A 21,710-nucleotide genomic window follows, 5' to 3' on the forward strand; every position below is an offset into this window, starting at 1 on the left:
AACTGCAGCTTGCGAGCCACATGTAGCTCTGTGGGTATGTACATGTGGCTCTGAAGTAAAATTGAAAATGAAAATAAAACTATCATAGTTTCATTTATAAAATTTTAAAGGATATTATTCACATAATGGTAATTATGTAAAAATATATTTATGGGTCTCGAATAATTTTTAAATTGTTGTGAGGGACAGGATTGGCTCTTCCAGGAGTCAGCAAACTTTTGAGATGGAACGTACCNAGGGCAGTGTCACTGGCCCTCATATGTGGGATCCAAACCGGGGCCCTCTGGCATCCCAAGCCAGCTCTTAACCAATGCGCCACTCGGCCAGCCCTTAACAGTTTTATGCACATGCATACCTAAGGTCATTAGAGCAGGGAGTGCTGTTTCCTCTTCCCCACTCAGACTTACCAGAAATTTGTCTATTTGATGGGTATTACTGAAGAATCAACTGTTGTATTTTCTAATTCATCCATTTCTTTTACATTTTCTGTCTGTTCTTTTATTAATATCCTTATCACTAATACCAGGGAACTATTATTGCATGAATGAATACCTGTAAAATTAAATGAAAACCTAACTATACACAAATATGAATACTTTTAAAAAATTACTAAATGTCAATACAAGTAACTATCCTATATGGAAGAGAAAACTGTAAGGGAAAGTTGTCAAAGCTTTCATGGAAATGAAATTATTTTCCTAGGATTTATTTTAGCAGAGAACTATGGGCTAAAATGTAAGAAATAGCTGTTGCATATTTTGGTCCCATGAAATCCTTTTACTGTTTCATTGCAATGTAGGTGAAATGTAATCTCTTAAGGAAAGTACCCATGAATAAATATTTAGCAAAACAAAATTAAAAACCTATTCTGCAAGACAGAGATCAGCTTATCTTTTTATCATAGAAAATTTTTATTTTGTTAACAGTATCTTTTTCACTGCCATGACAAGCTTTAAACCTTTACAAACTGGCCTTAATACAGCAACATTATAGGAGACAAAATTTACTTTTATTTTTTGAAATTAAAGGTAGTAAAAAGTGAAAAAAAATTGCTATATTCCTTAATATCCATGAAAAATATTTTCAACTCGTTTAAATACTTTTGATTAAAGTATAAAATATTGAATTCTGCATTTTAAAACACTATTAAGAATCAGTCTTCACACTGCCAGTATGTTCCATACTTTCATATAGCTTAAGTTGTAGATCTCTAAAAAATCTTGAGTCCTGAAAAATAAGTAGAAAAAGAACATAAACTGCTGTTTCCAAATTTTAAAAAAATTTTTAATTGTGATAAAATACATTTAACAATATTTACCATCCTAACCATTCTTTTAAGTGCACAGTTGTAGTGTTAAAATGTTAAGTGTATTCATTGTTCTACAACCAATTGCCAGAACTTATTCATTATGCAAAACTGAAACTACCCATTAAACATCTCCCCATTTCCCCACTTCCAGCAACTCCTGGCAACCAATATTCTACTTTGTCTCTATGAGTAACTACTCTAGGTACCTCATGTATATGGAATCATACAGTATTTGTCCTTATTTCACTTAGCATAATGTCCTTCCACTTAACGTAACGTCCTCAAGGTTCATCCATGTTGTAGTGTGTCAGAATTTGATTTTACACATCATTTTGTTTATCCATTTATTCACACCTGGGTTGCCCCCACTTTCTGGCTATTATAAATAAAGCTGCTATGAACATGGGTGTACAAATACCTCTTAGGGATGCTGCTTTCAATTCTTTTTGGATATGTACCCTGAAGTGGGATTGCTGGATTGTATTTCTTGAGGAACTGCCATATTTTGCATAGTGGATGAACCACCATTATATATTCCCACCAACAGTGCACAAGGGTTCCAATTTCTTCACATCCTTGCCAATGCTTATTTTCTGTTTATTTGATAATAGGGATCCTATAGCAGCCATCCTAGTGGGTGTGGTGTGATCTCATGTGTTTTTGATTTGCATTTCCCTAGTGATGAGTGAGGTTGAGCATCTTTTCATCTGTTTGTTGGTCATTCTGTGTATTTCTTTAGAGAAATGTCTGTTAAAATCTTTTGCCCCTTTTAAAAATCAGGTTGGTTGTTTCTGTTCAGTTTTAGGAATTCTCTATATTGTAGGTATTAATCCCTTAACCAGATATATGATTTGCAAAAATATTTTCTCCATAGTTTATTCATATGGTACCCTACTGGACATTTAGAGTATACTCTTCCTACTACAAATGTTGCTATAATAAATCTTTACTTGTATATGCATACATACTTACAGAATACATTCCTAGAAGAATTGCTGGATCAAAAGGTGTAAGTATTTTAATTGGTACATTACCAAATTGTTCAGAAGAGGTTATGACAATCCATTACACTCTTGATCTTTCTGTACAATTTAAAGTCTGTTTGTTCAATTCTGAATTAATACTTCTAACTCTAAAGATATTAACTGGAATTTAGGTAACAGATAAAGAGTAACACCTAGTAATTTATTATGTTAATGACTCAGAAATAATGCTGATTGCAATAAACATACTAACAAAGCGCAGTTAAGGAAAACAGGCATCTGAAAGTCCATGTGTTATGCAAGTTTTACCTCCTATACGTAGGCTGGTAACACTTTTCAACAAAGACATTAACAAGAAAACTTCTTGGGGTTTCCTTGGGGTCTTCCCAACTTTTTTTCCATTTCTTTTTTCAGTTTGTTTGCCTTGTATCTCTCAGCCATCGACACAAGATCTTCTGGGATGCTCTGAAACCATTAAATGGATTATTAGGATTGAGATTTTTCTTTTGGTATAAAAGCTTTTCTACAGTGTGCTAAAATGCCTCCAAATCATTTCAATCAGAAAATCTCCACAACTGATTACATGATATCTTTCAAATAGAATGAAATGTGTCTCCCTGCATATTAAACTCTGAATTTATCTTTAAGCTATCAGACTGATCTTAAAAACACCCATCATTATACTTATCCATGGCTTGTATAGCTCCCAGTTGCTTCCCAGTAACCTTAACATGCCTTACCTGGTGCCACTCTCTGTATGCTCTTTCTCATCTCTAGGCCTGAATATGTTCTCCTGCTGGAACACTTACCCGTTTTTCTACAATTCTGTTAACCCACTGGTTTCTTCCTCAACAGGGTTTTCAGTGATGCTCACGCCCATTAGATTAGGTTCCCCGATTACATATTATAGCTGCTTATCTTTGCCCTCATGTTCAATTACTTGTTAAATATCTGTCTTTCCTGGAAAGTAGTAAGCCCTAGCACTTAGAATAAATGAAATTATTTGAACATTAGAAAAGTGATATGAGGTAGAGTTCTAATGAGTTTTATATTCTCACCTGATTTGCTCTTTCCAGAATGTTAATTAATTCGTTGGCAACCCTCCAATCATTTCTAGTGATAAGGGTAACTGACACTCCAGTCCTCCTTTAATGGGGGGGAAAACTCGATTTAAAATTTATATTATTCAATTAGCAAACTAAAATAAAAACAGCAGCAGCAAAACCTCAACTCTTTCACAAGACCAAATATGTATTATATATCAAGATTTAGCATCATTCAAAGAACAATTTGGGAGAGCATTTGAGATCTTGCTTCCCAGCAATTGCTGTCAGTTTGGCATAAATAAATTCTTATATACATTAAAAAAAAAAAGAAAACAGCAATTTGGACTCTAAGCAATCTGCAGTTGTTTAAACAGCACGTTAGAAAGAGTTTATGACAGTAGTGCTCTCAGGGAGAGAAAAGGTCCTCTTACACATACCAGCTTTGACAACAGAGTAACCACTGGTTTTAAGTCAGTTTTGTGACACTGTATATAAAGCAAAGAGTGGACCTGGAAAGTTACATGCAGCTAATCAGAGGGGTCTGGTTGAACCTGGAACAGGCTAACTGGGCAGGAATCAAGAAGCAAAGTTGGCCTAGCCGAGTGGCTCAGTTGGTTAAGAGCTCGCTCAAGAGTTTGAGCTCTGAGCAACAGCGGTTCGAGTCCAGCCCGAGCTGAGCTGCCAATAGGTGGCAGGATGATTCAGCTAAAAAAAAAAAAAAGCAAAGCATGTTCTAAGGCAGCTCAATTTACAGGCAAGAGAACAAAACCATTTTGTAGGTCAAAATGTCGAAGAGGAGTAATAAGGAGCCAGGGATGGCTTCCTTCATGGGCAGACTATGCTCACTTACCCTGCCCTTCCAGTGCGCCCTACTCTGTGCACATATTCTTCAATGTTCCGGGGGAAATCGTAATTATAGACATGTGTGACATCATGGACATCGAGACCTCGAGATGCTAAGTCAGTAGCAATCAGTATTCTCACTTTACCTAAAGAGTAAAGCCAAAAGAATATAGACACTTTCTGGCATAAACCAACCCCAGACCAATCAGAAAGTGTATTTTCTCCTAATACCTAGTCAGGTGAACTATTACTGCCTTTAATATTAAAACATTTAAGGTAGTAAAAATGGGAAAGAGATAGCTAGTCTTTATTTTTAACTGCTGGCAAGTTACAACGCAATAGATACCATGGTTCAGCAAATGGTCCCTGAATCATCTGAGCCATGTCACAGAGATATTAGCCTTTCAGGGAAATTAATAGAAATAATTCCCCGCAAATTATTAGCTTGACATCTAGGTTTAAACATTAGCTCTTTGAGTTTGGATAGTTCTGACAGTCTGATTAATATTTAGAGCTCTAACAAGTAAAGTTTTGGGATCTGTAAGCTGAGGACAGATCTTAGAAATGGGTTCCATGAAAAGGAGCTATAACTCAGCCAACCACATGCATTGTACACTTCTAAAATGCAACAAACAATAATTGTGTAAATGTACCTGTTTTAAAGTTTTCTAATGCTCTCTCTCGATCGCTCTGTTCTCTGTTACCATGCAGAGACTCTACCGATATATGGCGGAGAATCAGGTCACTTGATAAGTGATCAGCACTGAAGCAAAAGATAGTGACCTTAAGTGCTTATTCTAATACCACCATTAATTCACTATCTTACTTTTATTAACAAAAGTCTGAAATAACATACTGTAAGACATACACACCCCACTTGAAATTAGTATACAAATAGAAATAATGCTAAATAAATCAATTTCATGATTAAGGATGTAAAAGAAAAAAATACCTACACAGATTTTCTGCTGACAAACACTATAACTTTGTCTTTGGGAGACATGCTCTCTAGGAAAGTTTGGATATGAGATCGTTTCTCTTCTTCTGTGGTGACAATTATATTTTGCTTCACAGTACTTACAGCCTAAGAGATTCAAAGATCATAGTACATCAACATTGACAGGGAAATCCCATACCTTGGCTCGAAACACATCTTATTTCTATTATTGGTTAATATTTTAATAAACTGCTAACAGGAAGAAAGGTCCTTGCAAAATTACCTGTTTCTACTCAAGGATTTGTACAATAGCTTGGCTTTTCACTTTTTATTACTTATTCATCCAAGAGAGGTTGGAAACTCTTGAATGTTGAAAGCAATTGGTTACCATTATAGGAAAAAAAATAACCATGGGGTGAGGCTAAGCTTACAAAAACTATCATGAATTTTGGGTATAGCCCTTACAATGTAAGAAGATGGTTAGCTTCCACACAAAAGTGTCCATTCAAATGAGTATTCTGACAATTTAATGCAAAATTTCAAAATATCATTGATACCATTCTTTGACAGAGATAAAATAGATTTTAATAACATTTAATAAAAGGAAAGAACCAAGCCTTTATCCTGCCTTTCATGAAACCTAATGTTTTTGTTTTTGTTTTTTTTAGCTGAGCCATCCTACTACCTGTTGGCAGCTCAGCGGCTGCTCAGCTCACGCCGGGACTCGAACCGCTGTTGCTCAGAGCTCAAACTCTTGAGCGAGCTCTTAACCAACTATGTTATGAGCCTAGGCAATGACACATTATTATTATTAATAAGTAAAAAAGGTCAATTCTCATTAATGACTAATTGAAAGGTGAATTAAAACTATTGATTGAAAGGCCAGATAACTTTATAGTGGAAGAGAGATATAATGGAGATCTTTAATTATAAATTGTATAATTACTAACAACAACTTAACCCACTGATCTATCCTAACTCCCACTGAGAACACCAGACTTAAATATATGCACAGATGTAGACCTTGTTTAGAACCTGATTCTAACAGGGTTAATTAAAATGAGATATTATGAGATACCAGAAAAATTAAAATACTGGCTAGATATTTGATAATATTAAAGGATTATTAAAATTTCAGAAGTGAGATACTTGTACTATAGATATGTTTAAATTAGTCTTTTAGACATATATACTGAAGTAGTTACAGATAAAATCATGTGTCTAGTATTTGCTCTAAAATTAAGGCGTGGGCAGAGGAGACATGCCAAAACAAAACATATTAAAATTTCCATAATTAGTAAGACATATTTTAATAATAATAAAAAACAAGCTTACAACTAGATCCAAAGTATCAACATAAACCATCATGGGCTCTTTCAAGTAAGACTGTGCAAGTCGACGGACAGCACATGGCCATGTTGCACTGGAAATAAAAATGACACACGAACATTAAAAATTAATTATAAATCAAATATTACTAAGTTTCCCTAAGAATGCTATAAACCAAATTGCCCATGAAAGACAAATTTATTATTTTTCAATAGTCATTTTACATAAAATGTATGCTTCACAAAAATTTGCTCAACTATAGTGAAGCTACCAGATGAAACCTTTAAATATGTTTAATAAGTAGGTCTATAAAACAAAGGTAAAGGAGACTTATACCTTAAATTCAAACCAATGAAAAAGTAAACTGATTTCAACTGTTAGTTTTCTCATGGCCTTTATTAAAAAAATAAAATAAAATAAATCTTGTATTTTTCATACATGGTCAGCAGGCAAAACTAAGTGCTTATGCCAAATAAAAACATTTTAAAGTGTACTAATGAAAGGATCTGTAAATTCAAATGTTTCTTCAAGTAAGTAACCACCTTTTATACTTTCATAGTAGTGACTGATGAGAAGATTAATAATAAGAAAACTGAGTGAAGAATTTCTGTATATTTCCTCAATTATGTACTATTCTTTTTTATGCTAATAATACAAAGGAGAAAATGGTGTATAGATCACTCGGCATTTAAATAACAATCATTAAAAAAAATAATAAAAAATAAATAACAATAATTATTTCCTCAGTTTTATCTTGTGCAAACACACATTCAGTAATCAAATGTTTACCTCTAAAGACAGGTGATCACTTATTCAAATGTGAGACCCCACTATGAAACAGTTTCCTCTCCAGGAGTCCCCTTTATGATTTTATAAAAGTCTCTGTCTGTAACTTAGGAAACCCAATAGTCCTTGTTACACTGTTACATTGAGTTGCTATATAAGTGATGACATGTTATCTTTCACCTAAGGATCTTAAAATACTTTCAAGTAATGCTCTAAAAATCCTGTGGAAAAATCAACCAAAAAGAATGGATTCAATTTCACTGATTTCTATTTTACAGACTAGCAATTAGGCATATACCTACCTTGTCATAATAGTCTGCCTGTCTGGGCGTACATCTAATAAAATTTTCGTTATCTGGGGTTCGAATCCCATATCCAGCATCTTGTCAGCTTCATCTATTACCTGCATTAAAAATGTTTGTGGCTAGATTAGATATGAGAGGTAGCTAATATATATGCTATCTAACACTAAGAGGTAATTTTTTTCTCATTTTCCCTATTACCTAAGCCACTATTTTAATTTCTCTAAGAGAAAAAAAGCTGTCTGTAGCTGTAACATAAATTGATTTAAGTTGGCTAACTGTTTCTAAATCTATTTAATGAAAAAAAAATTGTGTCTAAAATAGCTATGTGAATTTTAATATTCTTTTGTACTTATATTTTCCAGCATTTATAAAGAACATTAAAATACAATTATCTTGGGGCTGGCTGAGTGGTGCGTTGGTTAAAAGTTGGCTTAGGATGCCAGCTCTGAGCAGCAGGGCCCTGGTTCGGATCCCACATTAGGGCCAGTGACACTGTGCCCTCTACAGCTAAGATGAACATCAGCTCGACCTGGAACTGGGCTGCCGTGAGGCGATGGTGTAGGCTGCAGTGAAGCTGCAGTAGGCTGCCATAAGCTACAATGAGTGGCTGACAGCCAGTGTGAGCTGCCAAGAGCTGCCGTGAGCGGCTGTTCAGTGGCCAGCAACCCATCTGCCTCACCCAGGAAGAGCGCAATGATAACACCAACATGGGCCAGTGAACTGACGTCCTCCACAACTAGACAGAAGACCAAAAGGACAGCAACTTGTCTGTTCCCCTCCTCCAATTCCCCAATAAAATCTTTAAAAAAAACCAAAAAACAATTATCTTGAAATCTTTAACATAAGAGAGGGAATGGGAAATATTCCTAGAATGAAAAATCATTATAAAATGGACAGCCATTCTAAAAGACTGTTTTAAATAAGAATTCAGTTCTTCCTCCTAGTATCCCAAACCCTTACTCCATGATTACCAAGTAGGTCACACTTTTCAGGTTGACAAAGTTATTCATTTGCAGATCATTCAATCTTCCGGGAGTTGCAATAATGATATCTACACCTTTTGTCAAGTCTTGTATTTGTCCATATCTATCTCCACCACCATATATACAAACACTTAAAAAAGAAAAAAATACAGAGGTTCATGTTCTGGTAAGAAATATAACATCACAACTCAAAATCCCAACCAACCTAAGCATTTTGGGTATAATATAACAAAATACAATAAAAGGTACATAAATCAAAAAAAGTATCAGATGTCTTTGGTAGTATTTGCCCCTTTTTGAAAACTAACCACAGCCATCAACCCACAATGATGTGTCCTAAAGAGCCACATTTGCATCATTGTTATTGACCTCAGCCCTGACCCATGCTGGGCCAATCAGATTTTTCCTTTTTTTTTTTAAGGACGGCGCAGCTCAAAGTGGTCCATGCAGGGATCAAACCAGCAACCTTGTTGTGCAATGCACACTATAACCAACTGAGCCACCCAGATGCCAGATTTTGAATGTATGAAAAAGAATGGGAGAATGTATAAAGATACAAATGATTAAGATGCTGGTGCAGGGATGGCTAAATGACTTACTTTTTAAGACTTTTATATGAATACTTAGAACATTCAGCTTGCACTTGAAGAGCTAATTCTCGAGTAGGTGTAAGGACTAACATGCCCGGTCCATTCCTTTTCTCTCTGGCTCTTGGAAGAGAAAACAGATTTAAGTACTTATCTCAGATACATGGTACATTCATTCAGTGCTTTCAAAATTTGTAGCAATGAGTGTCCAAGTTACATACATTCACCATAAAAAGTGGAGAACTACAGAAAAATAGCCAATAAAATAGGCATTAGGTAAAACAACAGCATGTGGTTAAAGGCAAAGATAGCCCCAAATCTTTAATCATTTTAAATAGGGAAATTATGTGAAAAGCCTTATAACAGTAGAGCTAAAATGTGCCATTCAGGAGAATTGAATCCATTTTTCAAATGAAAAACAACATCCAGGTAATCATGTGAAATGTTTATAATAATCCATCTAACTGGTATAAAGCTGAGAAGAGAACCTACATTTCCGAAGAGTCTAAATGCTCCATTTCACCACACTCCAAGAAGGTCCTTGAGAAGGGGTATTTGTACATGGCCTATGAGTTTGTGGCAATAGCTGTAAGTCTTCTTAATGCATAAAAGTCTACTTTTTCATGTGTTTAATAAACTTAATGTACTCAGTGTAAAACCCACTAGCTAAACTTGTAAAAACAAAACAAAACAAAACAAAAAATAGCCAAACAAAAAATCCAGGGGCCCAGATAAAGCCTTTTCATTTAACATGCTCAGTGCTTTCATGTCTCAAAAATTCTCTCATACAATTGTAATGGATGTAATTTAAACAATTTGTTTTCACTGCTTCACTATTAAAACTTTTCTTAAATACTACCTATTGCTTCCCAAAATCTTTTGTCAATTTATACTTTCACAAGCACAGTACAAGTGCATTTCCCTGCATTACCTTTTGACCAAAGCAATACATGAAAGAAACTTTTATTGCATTTTTGGTACCCATATCGATTAAACCCCTATAAAGAGAACCCAGTTGTAGGAATTCTTACACTGGTTGAGAGTCAAGGTGAACAAATCCAGGCATTAAATAGGACAATGTCTTCCCTGTTCCAGTTTGGGCGACTCCTATAAGATCTATTCCTTGTAGAACTATTGGCCATGCTTGTGACTGAAACAGAACAATAAATAGTAAAATAATAAGTGCATTTCTTTTCTCCCAAAACCTAATTTCTTTCCACAAATATTTCTGAGTGCTAGGCACTGGTGCTGTAGGAGGTGCTGGGGGAGTGCTCATTAGAGACAGTTGTTCCCTGATGATTTAACTTCTAACAATCAGACATTGTTTGGGGGCGGAGGGGGGGGGGAAGGAGGAATGGTCAGTGAAATAATAGAATTAAAAAATTATTCAGCATACCTGAATTGGTGTTGGCTTTTGAAAACCTGCCTTTTTAATGTTTTCCATAACTTCAGGATAACACTGAAAGGCATCCTCAAATTTACAAGTAGGATTGGGGATAGGACGTTTCTCACCAACTTTCAAGTCATCACACATTATATTATAATTTTCCTTCCTTTAAGGAAAAATAGAACAAATATTAGTGCTTTGGTCCCTTTATTCCCTAAGCAAGAAATTTTCCAGTGTTAGTTCAGGTCTTATCTAGAAACTCAACTGCAACTAATGAAACCCAGACTGTTAGTAAAGTTATAATAAAATGTAACTACTAAGAAATAGAAGTGAGCCCATTTTTTTTATCGGAATAGCTGCAGAGAAAAGAAAAAAATTACATTGTATGTATAAATGGGCCAAGGAAAGTTTCATGGGAAGGTTAAGAACAGAGCCTGAAAAACATATGCTTCATGATTCAAAATGAAATCTGGCAAACACTTGAGGGCCTACAATGTTCCACTCATATTTCCTTAATTTATCCTCAACAATCCTGTGAAATGGAAATAATTCTCATTTGACAGGTGATCATTAGTTACTTGTCTAAGGTCTGAGCCCTAACCGAATCCTAGAATAACTGGGTTTTCTGCTATACCATACTATCTTAGTTTTATAACAGACATTAATAGAAAAAAAATGTTGCCATTAGGACTTTAATTCCAGATAATAAGGACTAAAGAGTAAGAAATTATTCTATTATTCAGGTATCAGATAAATTCCTTATGATTTCCAACAGTTGTATAAATATAATTCTCTAAAACTGTTCAATACAGCAGGCATTCACCACGTGTCTTTTTAAATTTTAAATTAAAAATTCAATTCCTCAATTATACTAGCCATATTTTAAATGTTCAATAGCTACATATGGACAGTGACTACTCTAGCAGACACAAATATAACCCATTTTCCATCTTTGCAGAAAGTTTTATTGGATAGCAATGCTCTAAAACATATCATGTAGGATGCAACCAAGTTTTCATTTATATGAAAAGTATAAACTTCAAATGCAATCATTTCAAATCTTTGCCTACTGAGTTAATTTAATAATATAACTATACAAATACACACTTAAAGAAGTAATAAAACTACCTACCTCCAATTATCTATTTGTGCTTGTGACATTGAACTTGTTGTTTCTGACTCCATGTAAAAGTTTTTCTTAATTGGGGGTAAATCTGGGACAAACAAGAAAATTCATACTTAGATAAATAATGAGAACTTATACTTCACTAACACTCAATTAACAGAAATCAAATTAAAATGTATATCAAGTTCACCTTGCATACATACAGCTTTAGACAGTTGTACACTTTGCCAGCCGGGTTTATGCCAGACTCTAAGAGATCTCCTATTTTGGTTTGTCTTTCTTTACATTTTTTCACCCAAGAAAGAGATCTTTAAGTTAAAATTAAGTAAGTATAAAAGAATCTATGCTTTACAAGAACCATCACAGGGCCGGCCGAGTGGCTCAGTTGGTTAAGAGCTCGCTCAAGAGTTTGAGCTCTGAGCAACAGCGGTTCGATGCCAGCCCGAGCTGAGCAGCTGCTAAGCTACCAATAGGTAGCAGGATGGCTCAGCTAAAAAAAAAACAAAAAACAAAAAACAAACAAAACAAAACAAAACAAAAGAACCATCACAATTGATAAATCTTCTCTCAAACATAGTGAACTGATTTTATCTTTTCTTTGAAGGTCCATCCCATTACTGTTTAGGAATAAAATATTTATCCTTACTCTAACCTCAGAAACTTCTGCAACCTCAAATAAGGTATTAAGTTTAATATTTTAATTTTCCATTTATAGCATAAATCACAATACAGACAACATAGAAAGTATCATGCCCAAGGGACTAATTGCAGCATTGCAAATTTTACTATCATTTTTCATAGAGTTTATTATTAAAAGTAACACATTTTAGAGATAAAAACCTCAATTAAGGGAAATATCAACACCACATGTAAATGTTAGAATGCAGCACTAACCTGCCCACTTTTTTTCTCCCCATTTCAAAGCATCTTCTCGAATTTGATCCCAATCAATCAATGGCTGATCTGTAACAACACTGTCATCTGTCCTTACATCTCTTCGAACAGAAGCTTGAGATGCAACAAAATCTGTTAAAATATTTTTACCAGTTTCAAAATAAATCCTACCAGTACAAAATACTGAAAGCCATTTTACTATTTTGTATTTTAACAACCAGACAACAATGCTTGCAATATTTAGAGTTTTACTGTTACACTACCATGACAATTCTGGTCATGGTTTTTGGCATCAGTTATATACTTCAGATTTATGAAATGGAAACAATTTTAATTTCCTGGAGAAGAAAAGTTAAATAGCATGAGAGCCTCGTGTCTACCAATAAATCACACATATCACTTAATCTTTACAATAATCCTGTGAGGCAGATGTTACTGCAGGTTAACAGATGAAGAAATGGAGTCTTACAGGCTTCTTAGGTTTCTTCCCAAGAAACACTAAGAGCCAATGCTGCCATATGAACCCAAGACTTGATTCATTTTACTTTCTTGTCGCTTCTGGAAATGGTTCAATAATGGCTTTTTCTCTAGTCCAAGTAGATCTGAGATTTTTAAAATACCAAATAATTAGGCAATTTTCAAAGTCAGTTATGTTCCAGGAAAGAGGGTATACAGACAGGAGGCCTGGACTAATCCCTGCTCTATCATTAATAGAAGTATACTGAAAAGGTTATTTTGGTTTTTTCCACTCATCAGTGGCTACAAGTAAAACTGCTAGGCTTAATCACAGAGATTAAGTGTTTTCATTTGAGGAGAAAGTATTCTGGTATTCCATAAAAATAAGTTCTTATAACAGACCAGATTTAATGATGGCAACCTAAAGCTTTGTTATCAGAAAGACTATCAGCTATAGCATGGCTTATAACACTGAATGAAAATTTAAAAAATTTTACAGGACTTTAGTGGGCAAAAATTACTTACCAACTCTGGGATGTGAACTGTAATTTTCTTGTTTTTTAACAAGATTATCTATCACTGCTTTTGCTTTTGTCTGCATTGTCTTGCTGCCGAAAATTTTCACTTCTGCTTCAGGGCACCCTTTTATTATCTAGATTCAAGGGGAGAAATAGGTGACTGAAGTCCCCTCACCTTTACCCCCTCCAACAATCACTCAACTTCAAATAGTATAAAAGTATAACGTAAACATAGGATTGCTATCAGTGTCTGAGATATTTTAAAGGCTTTTATGCAGAAAAAAGTCATGAACATGCACAATTTGTTTTAGAAAGATTGCTCTGGACACAGTGGAGAGTGGTTATGAGGAGGACATACGCTGAAAGCAGTATGGTTCACTTAGGGGAGAATGCCACCAAATGATGTGATTTCCCTTGAGAAATACAAGAAATATTAAAGGACTCAATGATGGACTGGTTGTAGGATAAGGAGAAGTTAGTAATCTGATATTTCTGACTTGGAAACTTGGTGACTGATGTGGCTGCTTACTGTGACTGAGAACAGAGAACAGAAACAGCTCAAGATTTGAGGAATGACGGTCAGGAAGGGCATGAAAAATAGTCCCCAGAGACCTAATTCTTCAGTGAAGATTATCTCTAAAGATTTTTTATTTCCATGAGTCAAAAAACCTAGACCTGGAATGGACCATAGCTTAGGTGAGTTCTTGAAAAGAATGGCAGTATGAAGAGCTTTGGCAACTTATCTAAGCTACCACAGTATGATAATAACTGAGCAAAGCTACAGTTAGGGATGAACTATACTCTTTAAGGATTTAAGAACACAGATCACTTACCTCTATTTTGGTGTTTGTTGTACTCTGGATGTCTCTTATTTTTGACCCACCACGACCTGTTTTTAAAAATAATTTTATTTTTTTATTTTTAAAGGGGCATTTACCTACTTTCCTCCAAGAACCTTCTCTAGCTCTTTCCCAAATCATCCAAACAAAAGCCCCTAGGGTCTAATAATCACTTTCAGTTTGGAAAAAGGGAAGCAAGAGTTTTCTATTCTAAATTTTGGTGGGTGGTAGGAGGTTCCTTTTCTGGAGGTAGATACTAACGATACATCAGCAGTCCAAGCAAACTAATTAGATCCAAAGTGTCAGCAAGAATGTGGAGAAATTGGAACCCTTGCACAGTACAACTCAACAACACAAAAATTCCAATGGAAAAAAAATGGTCAAAGCTCTTCAATGGACGTTCTCTTTAGAAGACATACAAATGTCGAACAGGTAATATGGTAAGATGCTGAAATCATCAAGGAAATGCAAACCAAAACCACAATGAGAGATCACCTCATACATGTTACAATGGCCATCATCAAAAAGAAAAGATAACATGTGTTCGGAAGGACGTGGAGAAAAGGGACTCTTGATGGGAATGCAAATTGGTAGAGCCACTATGGAAAACAGTACAGATGTTCCTCAAAAAATTAAAAATAGAACTACCGTATGATCCAGCAATCCCACTTCTGGGCATTTATGCAAAATAATTGAAATCAGGATCTCAAAATAATATCTACACTCCCATGTTCATTTCAAGATTATTCACAATAGCTAAGAGGTGGAAACAACCTAAATGTCAACAGATTTTTGGATGAAGAAGAAAATGTGGCATATACATTTTGAAGTGTTCAGCCTTAAGAAAAGAAATCTTGGGCAGCCAGGTGGCTCAGCTGGTTAGAGCACATGCTCTTAACAACAAGGTTGCCAGTTCAACTCCCGCAACTAGATTGAAAACAGGCGACTGGACTTGGAGCTGAGCTGCACCCTCCACAACTAAGACTGAAGGACAACAACTTGACTTGGAGCTAATGAGTCCTGGGAAAAACACTGTTCCCCAATCAAGTTTAAAAAAAAAAAAGTAAAAGAAAAAGAAAAGAGGGCTGGCAGAGTGGCGCGTTGGTTAAGAGTTGGTTGGCTTGGGATGCCAGCTCTGAGCAGCAGGGCCCCAGTTCAGATCCCACATTAGGCCAGTGACGCTGCTCCCTCTACAGCTAAAATGGTGAACAACAGCTCAATCTGGAGCTGGGCTGCAGGAGTCGCCAGTGACGGGGTAGGCTGCAGCCCCTGCTGCAGTGGGCTGCCATGAGCTACCGTGAGTGGCTGGCAGCCAGCGAGAGCAGCCAGCAGCTGGTGTAAGCTGCTGTGAGCCGCCATGAGTGGCCATCCAATGGCCGGCGAGTGACTGCCTCACCTGGGGAAGAGCACAATGATACCAACATGGGCCAGTAAAGCGACGTCCTCCACAACTAGACAGAAGAACAAAAGGGCAGCAACTTGTCTGTTCCCCTTCCCTGATTCCCCAATGCTGTTCCCCTCCAATTCCCCAATAAAATCTTTAAAAAAAAAAGAAATCTTGCCATTTGTGATAACATGGATGAACCTTAAGGACATTATGCTAAGTGAAATAAGGCAATCATGAAAAAAGTAAAGCATGATTCTACTTCTATGGGGTATCTAACGTAATCGTACTTAGAGAAACAAAGCAAAATGGTGGTTACCGGGGATAGGGGATGGAAGAAATATTCAATGGGTAGGTTCAGTCATGCAAGATGAAAATGTCCTAGACATCTACTATACAATATTACTCTTACAATTAACAATACTGTATGGTACACTGTACACATAAAATTATGTGTAAATTAAAGTTGGATTTATCACAATTTTAAAAAACTGGATCCAGAACCAACATCAAATGACTTCTGCTTCAGGACACCCTTTTAAGTGAGTGCTCTCTAGCAGAGTGCTTCTGCTTCACAGGTGCTCAATAAGTGTTGAGAGCCTAAATGATTGTTATTGCAAACCTAGTGGCTTTCATTTAAGGAGCATCACTCTTCAGATCTTTGAGACAGAGCCACCTTAAGGGGTCAATTAATCTCTGGCTGTTCTAACACTAAGTCTTGTAGTCCTCTATTTAATAGCTGCCTATATAAGTTGCAAAGTTGTTATTCTTTGGAGCATTTGACATCCTGTTCCCTAGCATATGTTGTCAGTTGGGCTCAAACAAAGACGTATAAAAGTTAAAAAAAAAAAAGCAGCCTACAAAATCTGTTCATTTTTTCAAAACAAGTTAAAAAGGGGTAAAATATTAGCTCCCATGCCTAATGGGCAAAATGTTGGAATTTATCCTCAGACTTAATGGCAATAAATGGGACAAATCTAATCATTTCTAAATGCTTTTCAAAAATATATTTTTAAGACTCAAGATAACAAAAAAAAATCCTGTTTTTCAGGAGATAAATCACATTTAAGTGAAACTAAATACAAGACATGGATAATGCTCTGAGCAGCCCTACAACAATAAAACATCTTCCACTTTCTTATCTTTGGTTAATGGCTCTCTCTATACAGTGTTCAGACTGATTTTAGCACCGCTTTGTTCATTTGGGGGTAAGCTGTCAAAGGCTGATCTTTCAGCCCAAAGATTTCCAAAGTCTTCTAAGAATTTGCTCTCCCAAAATATCGTCTCTATAAATATCAAAAGGTGCATTAAGTGACACCATTCTAGTACCAGAGAGTATTACAATAGTATATCACCGGGAGAGGCCTGAGCCTCACAAGGGAGCAGCTGACTGGAGGAAAGAAAATGAGGCGGGATGTCCTTACTCAGGCTCCGCCCCTGGCCCCACCCATTCATCTCTCCGGGCCCTGCCCAGCACACCCTCCTCTGGCTCTCACCAATCACCGTGCCAACCCAATCTTGCTTCAATCCAAAGCAGAGCGGCGGTTCCTGGGGATCATCGGCCACGGGCTGCTGGAAGCCGGAGGGGCCCCTCCAGCCGCCACCTCTGCTGCCCCCACGGCCTCCCCGACCTCTTCGATTAGGCTCCTCCGCCGGCCTCCTTGCCGGAGCCTGGGGCGCTGCCGAGCTTCGCCGGGAAGAAACGACCCAGGAGGAGGCGTTGGCGCCTGCCTCTTGCCTTGACATGGTTCCGTCAAGAAGATCCGGCGCGTCCGACGTCGTTCGGTCCGGCTCTGCACCACCCGGCCGTGCCGTCGTAGGGTTAGTATACAAGAACATCCACGCAGCCGCTACTTAAGGAGACCGCTCGAGGCTCGCCCCGCCCCTCCGAGGCCTCACATCCATTGGCGGACGAGACATTGTGGGAGGGGGCTTCGCGGCTTGACCAATCCTCTCTCTTTACGATGCGCGCTCTCCCAGAACAAGGCAATGCGCCGACGCCTGTTCCTTTTTAAGCTTGGGACTTCTCTGGAACTTTTTGTCCTTTGCCCTACTAAACTCCCAAGCTTGGTACTCCACTTCTCAGTGCCCCGGAAACGTTTTTAACCATGACTCTCAAACATTGGTCACTTTTACAACGTGACCTAATACATACATAAAACGTTTGAAACAAAAAGTTGACAAAACAGCATTTACCATTGCTATGTGAGTAGCATTTTGATATATTTAAACCTATATTAGTCTTTAAAATGTTGATCGTAATCCAATTTGATGACCCACAGTTTAAAAAATCTCTGACCTGAGAGATGCAACTTCAAGGCTTTACACAACACTTAACTTGAATGTTTGGCGTAGTTTTAGAGCTAATGAAATAAACTGAATAAATGCCTGAAGCACTCCCAGTCATTGCAGCCTGGCTCTGTGAGTGGACATATTCCAGGCAGTCAAGCTGGGAGTGCCCTGCTTTGAGTACAATGCTCAAATTGTCTGAACAAATCTCATGTCAATCACCCATCAAACATAGTAAACATCTATTATAATGTTAGGCACTATATGGTCTGTGCCCAGGATTGAACCTGGTTCATCCCAGGTTGAATGGATTAACTCACATGGTATTAACTATAAATGTAATTCAACATGATCATCTCTGGACAAATAGGATTATAGTGCTATTGGAGCACCCAGGAAATATATAAAAAGATAAATGGGTTATGTATTTAATCTCAATTCTCTAATCTTTCATCTGAAACGAATAGTATTAATGACCTTTGGAAAGAAATTTTGTTGGATTAGATTTGCTACTGTTTCATTGAGGATTTTTGTATTTATGTTCATGAGAAATAGTTTGTGGTTTTCTTGCAATGTCTTCATCTGGTTTGGTACAAGGACAACACTGGCCTCATAGCATGAGTTAATTTTTCCCTCTTTTCGGCTTTGGCTCAGAGGAGGCCAAGGTGTGACTTTTTTCTGTCCTCCTGAATCTGGGTTCATGCAACACCAGCCAACTCCATGCCCCTGAAGTTCAACCCCAACAAGATCAAAGTCATGTACCTGAGGTGCCACATCTGCCCTGGCCCCCAATATTGGCCCCCTGGGTCTGTCTCCAAAAAGGGTTGATGATGACATTGCCAAAGCAACTGATGATTGGAAAGGCCTGAGGATCACAGTGAAACTGACCATGCAGAGCAGACAGGCCCAGATTAAGGTAGTACCTTCTGCCTCTGACCTGATCATCAAAGCACCTAAAGAGCCATCAAGAGACAGAAAGCAGCAAAAACATTAAGAACAGTGGAAATATAACTTTTGATGATATTGTCAACATTGCCCAACAGATGTGGCACTGGTCTTTATCTCGAGAACTCTCTGAACCATTAAAGAGATCTTGGGGACTGCCCAGTCTGTGGTCTGCAGTGTTGATGGCCACCAACCTCATGACATCATAGATGACATCAACAGTGGTGCAGTGGGATGCCCAGCTAGTTAAGAACTACAAAGAAAAATATTTCAATTAAAGATCATTTGACAACAAAAAGTTTTCTCTCTGCTTCTATTTCCTGGAAGTTGTTGTAGAAAATTGGTACAATTCTTTTTTTTTTTAAATTGGGGAATTGGGGGGATGGGAACAGTGCTGGGGAATTGGGGGAAGGGGAACAGACAAGTTGCTGTCATTTTGTTCTTCAGCCTAGTTGTGGAGGATGTTGCTTCACTGGCCCAAGTTGGCACCATCATTGCGCTCTTCCCGGGCGAGGCAGATCAGTCGCCGGCTTCTGGACGGCCGCTCACTGCGGCTGCTGGCCGCTCACGCTGGCTGCCAGCCACACACAGCAGCCCATGGCAACCCACTGCCACAGGGGCTGCAGCCTACGGCGACTCAGGGCAGCCCAGCTCCAGGTTGAGCTGTTGTTCAGCATCTTAGCTGTAGAGGGCAGTGTCACTGGCCCTCATATGGGATCCGAACCGGGGCCCTCTGGGGTCCCAAGCCAGTTCTAACCAACGTACCACTGGGCCGGCCCGCAAAATTGGTACAATTCTTAAATGCTTTTTAGAATTTACCAGTGAACACATCTGGGCCTGATGCTTTCTGTTTTGTAAAGTTATTAACTATTGACTGAATTTCTTTATTAGTTATAGGCCTATTCAGTTCGTCTATTTCTTTTTGTGCTAGTTTTGGCAGATTGTGTCTTTCAAGGAATTAGTCCCTTTTACTTAAACTATCAAACTCATGGCATAGACTTGTTCATAGTATCCCTTTATTATCTTTTTTTAAAGTCCATGGGATCTGTAGTGATGTCCCCTCTTTCATTTCTAATAATTGTGTCTTCCTTCTTTTTTTCTTAGCCTGGATTGAGGTTTATTGATTTTACTTATTTTTTCAAAGAACCAGCTTTTGGTTTCATTGATTTTCTCTATTGATTTTTTGTTCTCAATTTCATTGCTTTCTGCTCTAATTTTTTTTATTTATTTTCTTCTGCTTACTTTGGATTTAATTTGCTCTTCATTTTCTAGTTTCCTAAGGTAAGAACTTAGATGACTGATTTTTTTTTAAGACACAAGACTAATTTGTTTATTCGCTGCGCTCTATAAGTTGAGGAGGGATATTTTTGGCCAATAAATAAATAAATAATCAGACAAACTGAGACTTGAGGGCAAAGAACGAGCTGAGGAAGAGGAAGCGGAGTCTTTGCATAGTTCTAAATGAACAGAAGGTGGCAGCAGTAGGCAACGCGGATTCTCAGCAGAAATGCAGCACTTGCAAGAACCAGGGACAGGAGGCTTCGAGAAAGAGAAGGTCAGAAGGTGACTAACTATTTCATCATAGAGACCATGGTGTGGAACGTTCGTCCTCTCTACTAGAGGCAGGATGCGGCGTCTTACATAATCTGCCTGGGCATCCCGTACCCGGTCATGCCCGCCTGGGAGGCGCCCTTGTTGCTGCCCATCTGCAGGCCAATTACGTTCTGTCCCTGGCGAAGCTGCTCCTCTGAAAATCCTCTCCGATTCTGCTGGGCTTTCCTGTGAAACCAGGATGGCTCTCCCCGGTAGCAGCCATCATCCTTGGTGACTGCAACACTACCAAGAGCCATCAGAGTCCTCTGCACAGATGCCATGTCCTTCCCTTCCCATAAATCCACTGTCTGAAAAATATCGGTGGTCCTGACGCCATAGATCTCCGCAGCTTTTAGGAACTGGGAGATTTGCTCCATCTGCTTAAAAGCCATCTTGGACTCTGAGATCTTGGCAACGGGTTCTTGTCCGGGTGGGTATAAACTGTTTATTAGCTTGCATAGGACCGTCCCGTCCATTAACCACTGCTGAAAATGGGCCCTGCCCGGGGGCGGGTGTTCAATGTCCTCGGCACACTGCAGGATGATCCAGTCCACCAGCTTGTTCTCCAGGTCGGCGTCATACTTCTGCTCGATCTTCTCCTGCACCTCTCGGCTTAAGCCGTAGCTCGGACCCCTGTTAGCCATCTCTGCAAGAGAAGAGAGGACACCGCGGCATCCACACAATAGCAGCCCGGGCTCCCTGCGCACGGGGCTGGGATGTGTGGCTGGACTAGATGACTGATTTTAAATCTTTCTTCTTTTCTAATCAGTCAATGCTATACATTTCCCTCTAAGCACTGTTTTTACTGCATCCCACAAATTTTAAGTTGTGTTGTCATTTTCATTTAGTTCAAATTATCTTTTGATTTGTCTTGAGATTTCTTCTTTGACCCATGTGTTATTTAGAAGCGTGTTGCTTAATCTCCAAGTATTTTCCAGCTATCCTTCTGGTGATTTCTTGTTCAATTCCACTGTGGTTTGAGGACATTGTTGACCATAAAACAAAATTAACTAGGTATTCCATCACCAAAAGGATTTATTCAAGAAAAAGAAAGGATTTCAATCCAGTGCAGATATGGTCAGCCACATGTACAAACTAAACTGGAGAAAGATAAAGGAAGTACTTTATAAAGTGGAAGAGGAAGTGAAGAGAAGAGAAGGTGTTATTACAA

The 21,710-nt window shown here is 37.9% G+C and overlaps 2 protein-coding genes across 4 annotated transcripts; both read right to left on the reverse strand.

The window, feature by feature from the left end:
• Positions 1-1,065: 1,065 nt before the first annotated feature.
• DDX43 (DEAD-box helicase 43) lies at positions 1,066-17,589 on the reverse strand. 3 transcript variants are annotated; one of them, XM_019651527.1, is made up of 17 exons: positions 17,209-17,589; positions 14,323-14,378; positions 13,497-13,623; positions 12,516-12,629; positions 11,628-11,709; positions 10,505-10,661; positions 10,140-10,258; positions 9,121-9,231; positions 8,510-8,651; positions 7,536-7,636; positions 6,454-6,541; positions 5,138-5,265; positions 4,835-4,944; positions 4,189-4,327; positions 3,351-3,438; positions 2,602-2,757; positions 1,066-1,227 (listed from the first exon to the last, which is right to left on the reverse strand). In XM_019651527.1, exons 1-16 carry the CDS (start codon positions 17,549-17,551, stop codon positions 2,641-2,643), a joined length of 2,022 nt encoding a protein of 673 aa, XP_019507072.1. In that variant the 5' UTR covers positions 17,552-17,589; the 3' UTR covers positions 1,066-1,227; positions 2,602-2,640. The 3 variants fall into 3 exon arrangements, with proteins under 3 accessions (XP_019507072.1, XP_019507071.1, XP_019507070.1); XM_019651526.1 differs by having other exon boundaries at positions 9,121-9,225; positions 12,516-12,647; XM_019651525.1 differs by having other exon boundaries at positions 12,516-12,647.
• Positions 17,590-20,552: 2,963 nt separating this feature from the next.
• LOC109387541 (transgelin-3) lies at positions 20,553-21,261 on the reverse strand. The gene has a single exon (XM_019651528.1). The coding sequence runs from the start codon at positions 21,181-21,183 to the stop codon at positions 20,584-20,586; it is 600 nt and encodes a 199-aa protein (XP_019507073.1). The 5' UTR covers positions 21,184-21,261; the 3' UTR covers positions 20,553-20,583.
• Positions 21,262-21,710: the final 449 nt, after the last annotated feature.

Source organism: Hipposideros armiger, unplaced genomic scaffold (assembly GCF_001890085.2).
Source record: "Hipposideros armiger isolate ML-2016 unplaced genomic scaffold, ASM189008v1 scaffold_162, whole genome shotgun sequence".
Classification (NCBI taxonomy): domain Eukaryota; kingdom Metazoa; phylum Chordata; class Mammalia; order Chiroptera; family Hipposideridae; genus Hipposideros; species Hipposideros armiger.

Bases quoted from the DNA above. Each gene is read 5' to 3' on its own strand.
- DDX43 (XM_019651525.1), bottom strand. From the start codon at position 17,551: ATGTTCTTGTATACTAACCCTACGACGGCACGGCCGGGTGGTGCAGAG. The intron at 8,652-9,120 runs GTAAGTCATTTA...TTCTTTTTTAAG, and splicing joins TCATATAAAAGTCTTAAAAA to TGTTTGTATATATGGTGGTG. The intron at 3,439-4,188 runs GTAAGTGAGCAT...CCCCCATTAAAG, and splicing joins GGGCGCACTGGAAGGGCAGG to GAGGACTGGAGTGTCAGTTA.
- LOC109387541 (XM_019651528.1), bottom strand. From the start codon at position 21,183: ATGGCTAACAGGGGTCCGAGCTACGGCTTAAGCCGAGAGGTGCAGGAG.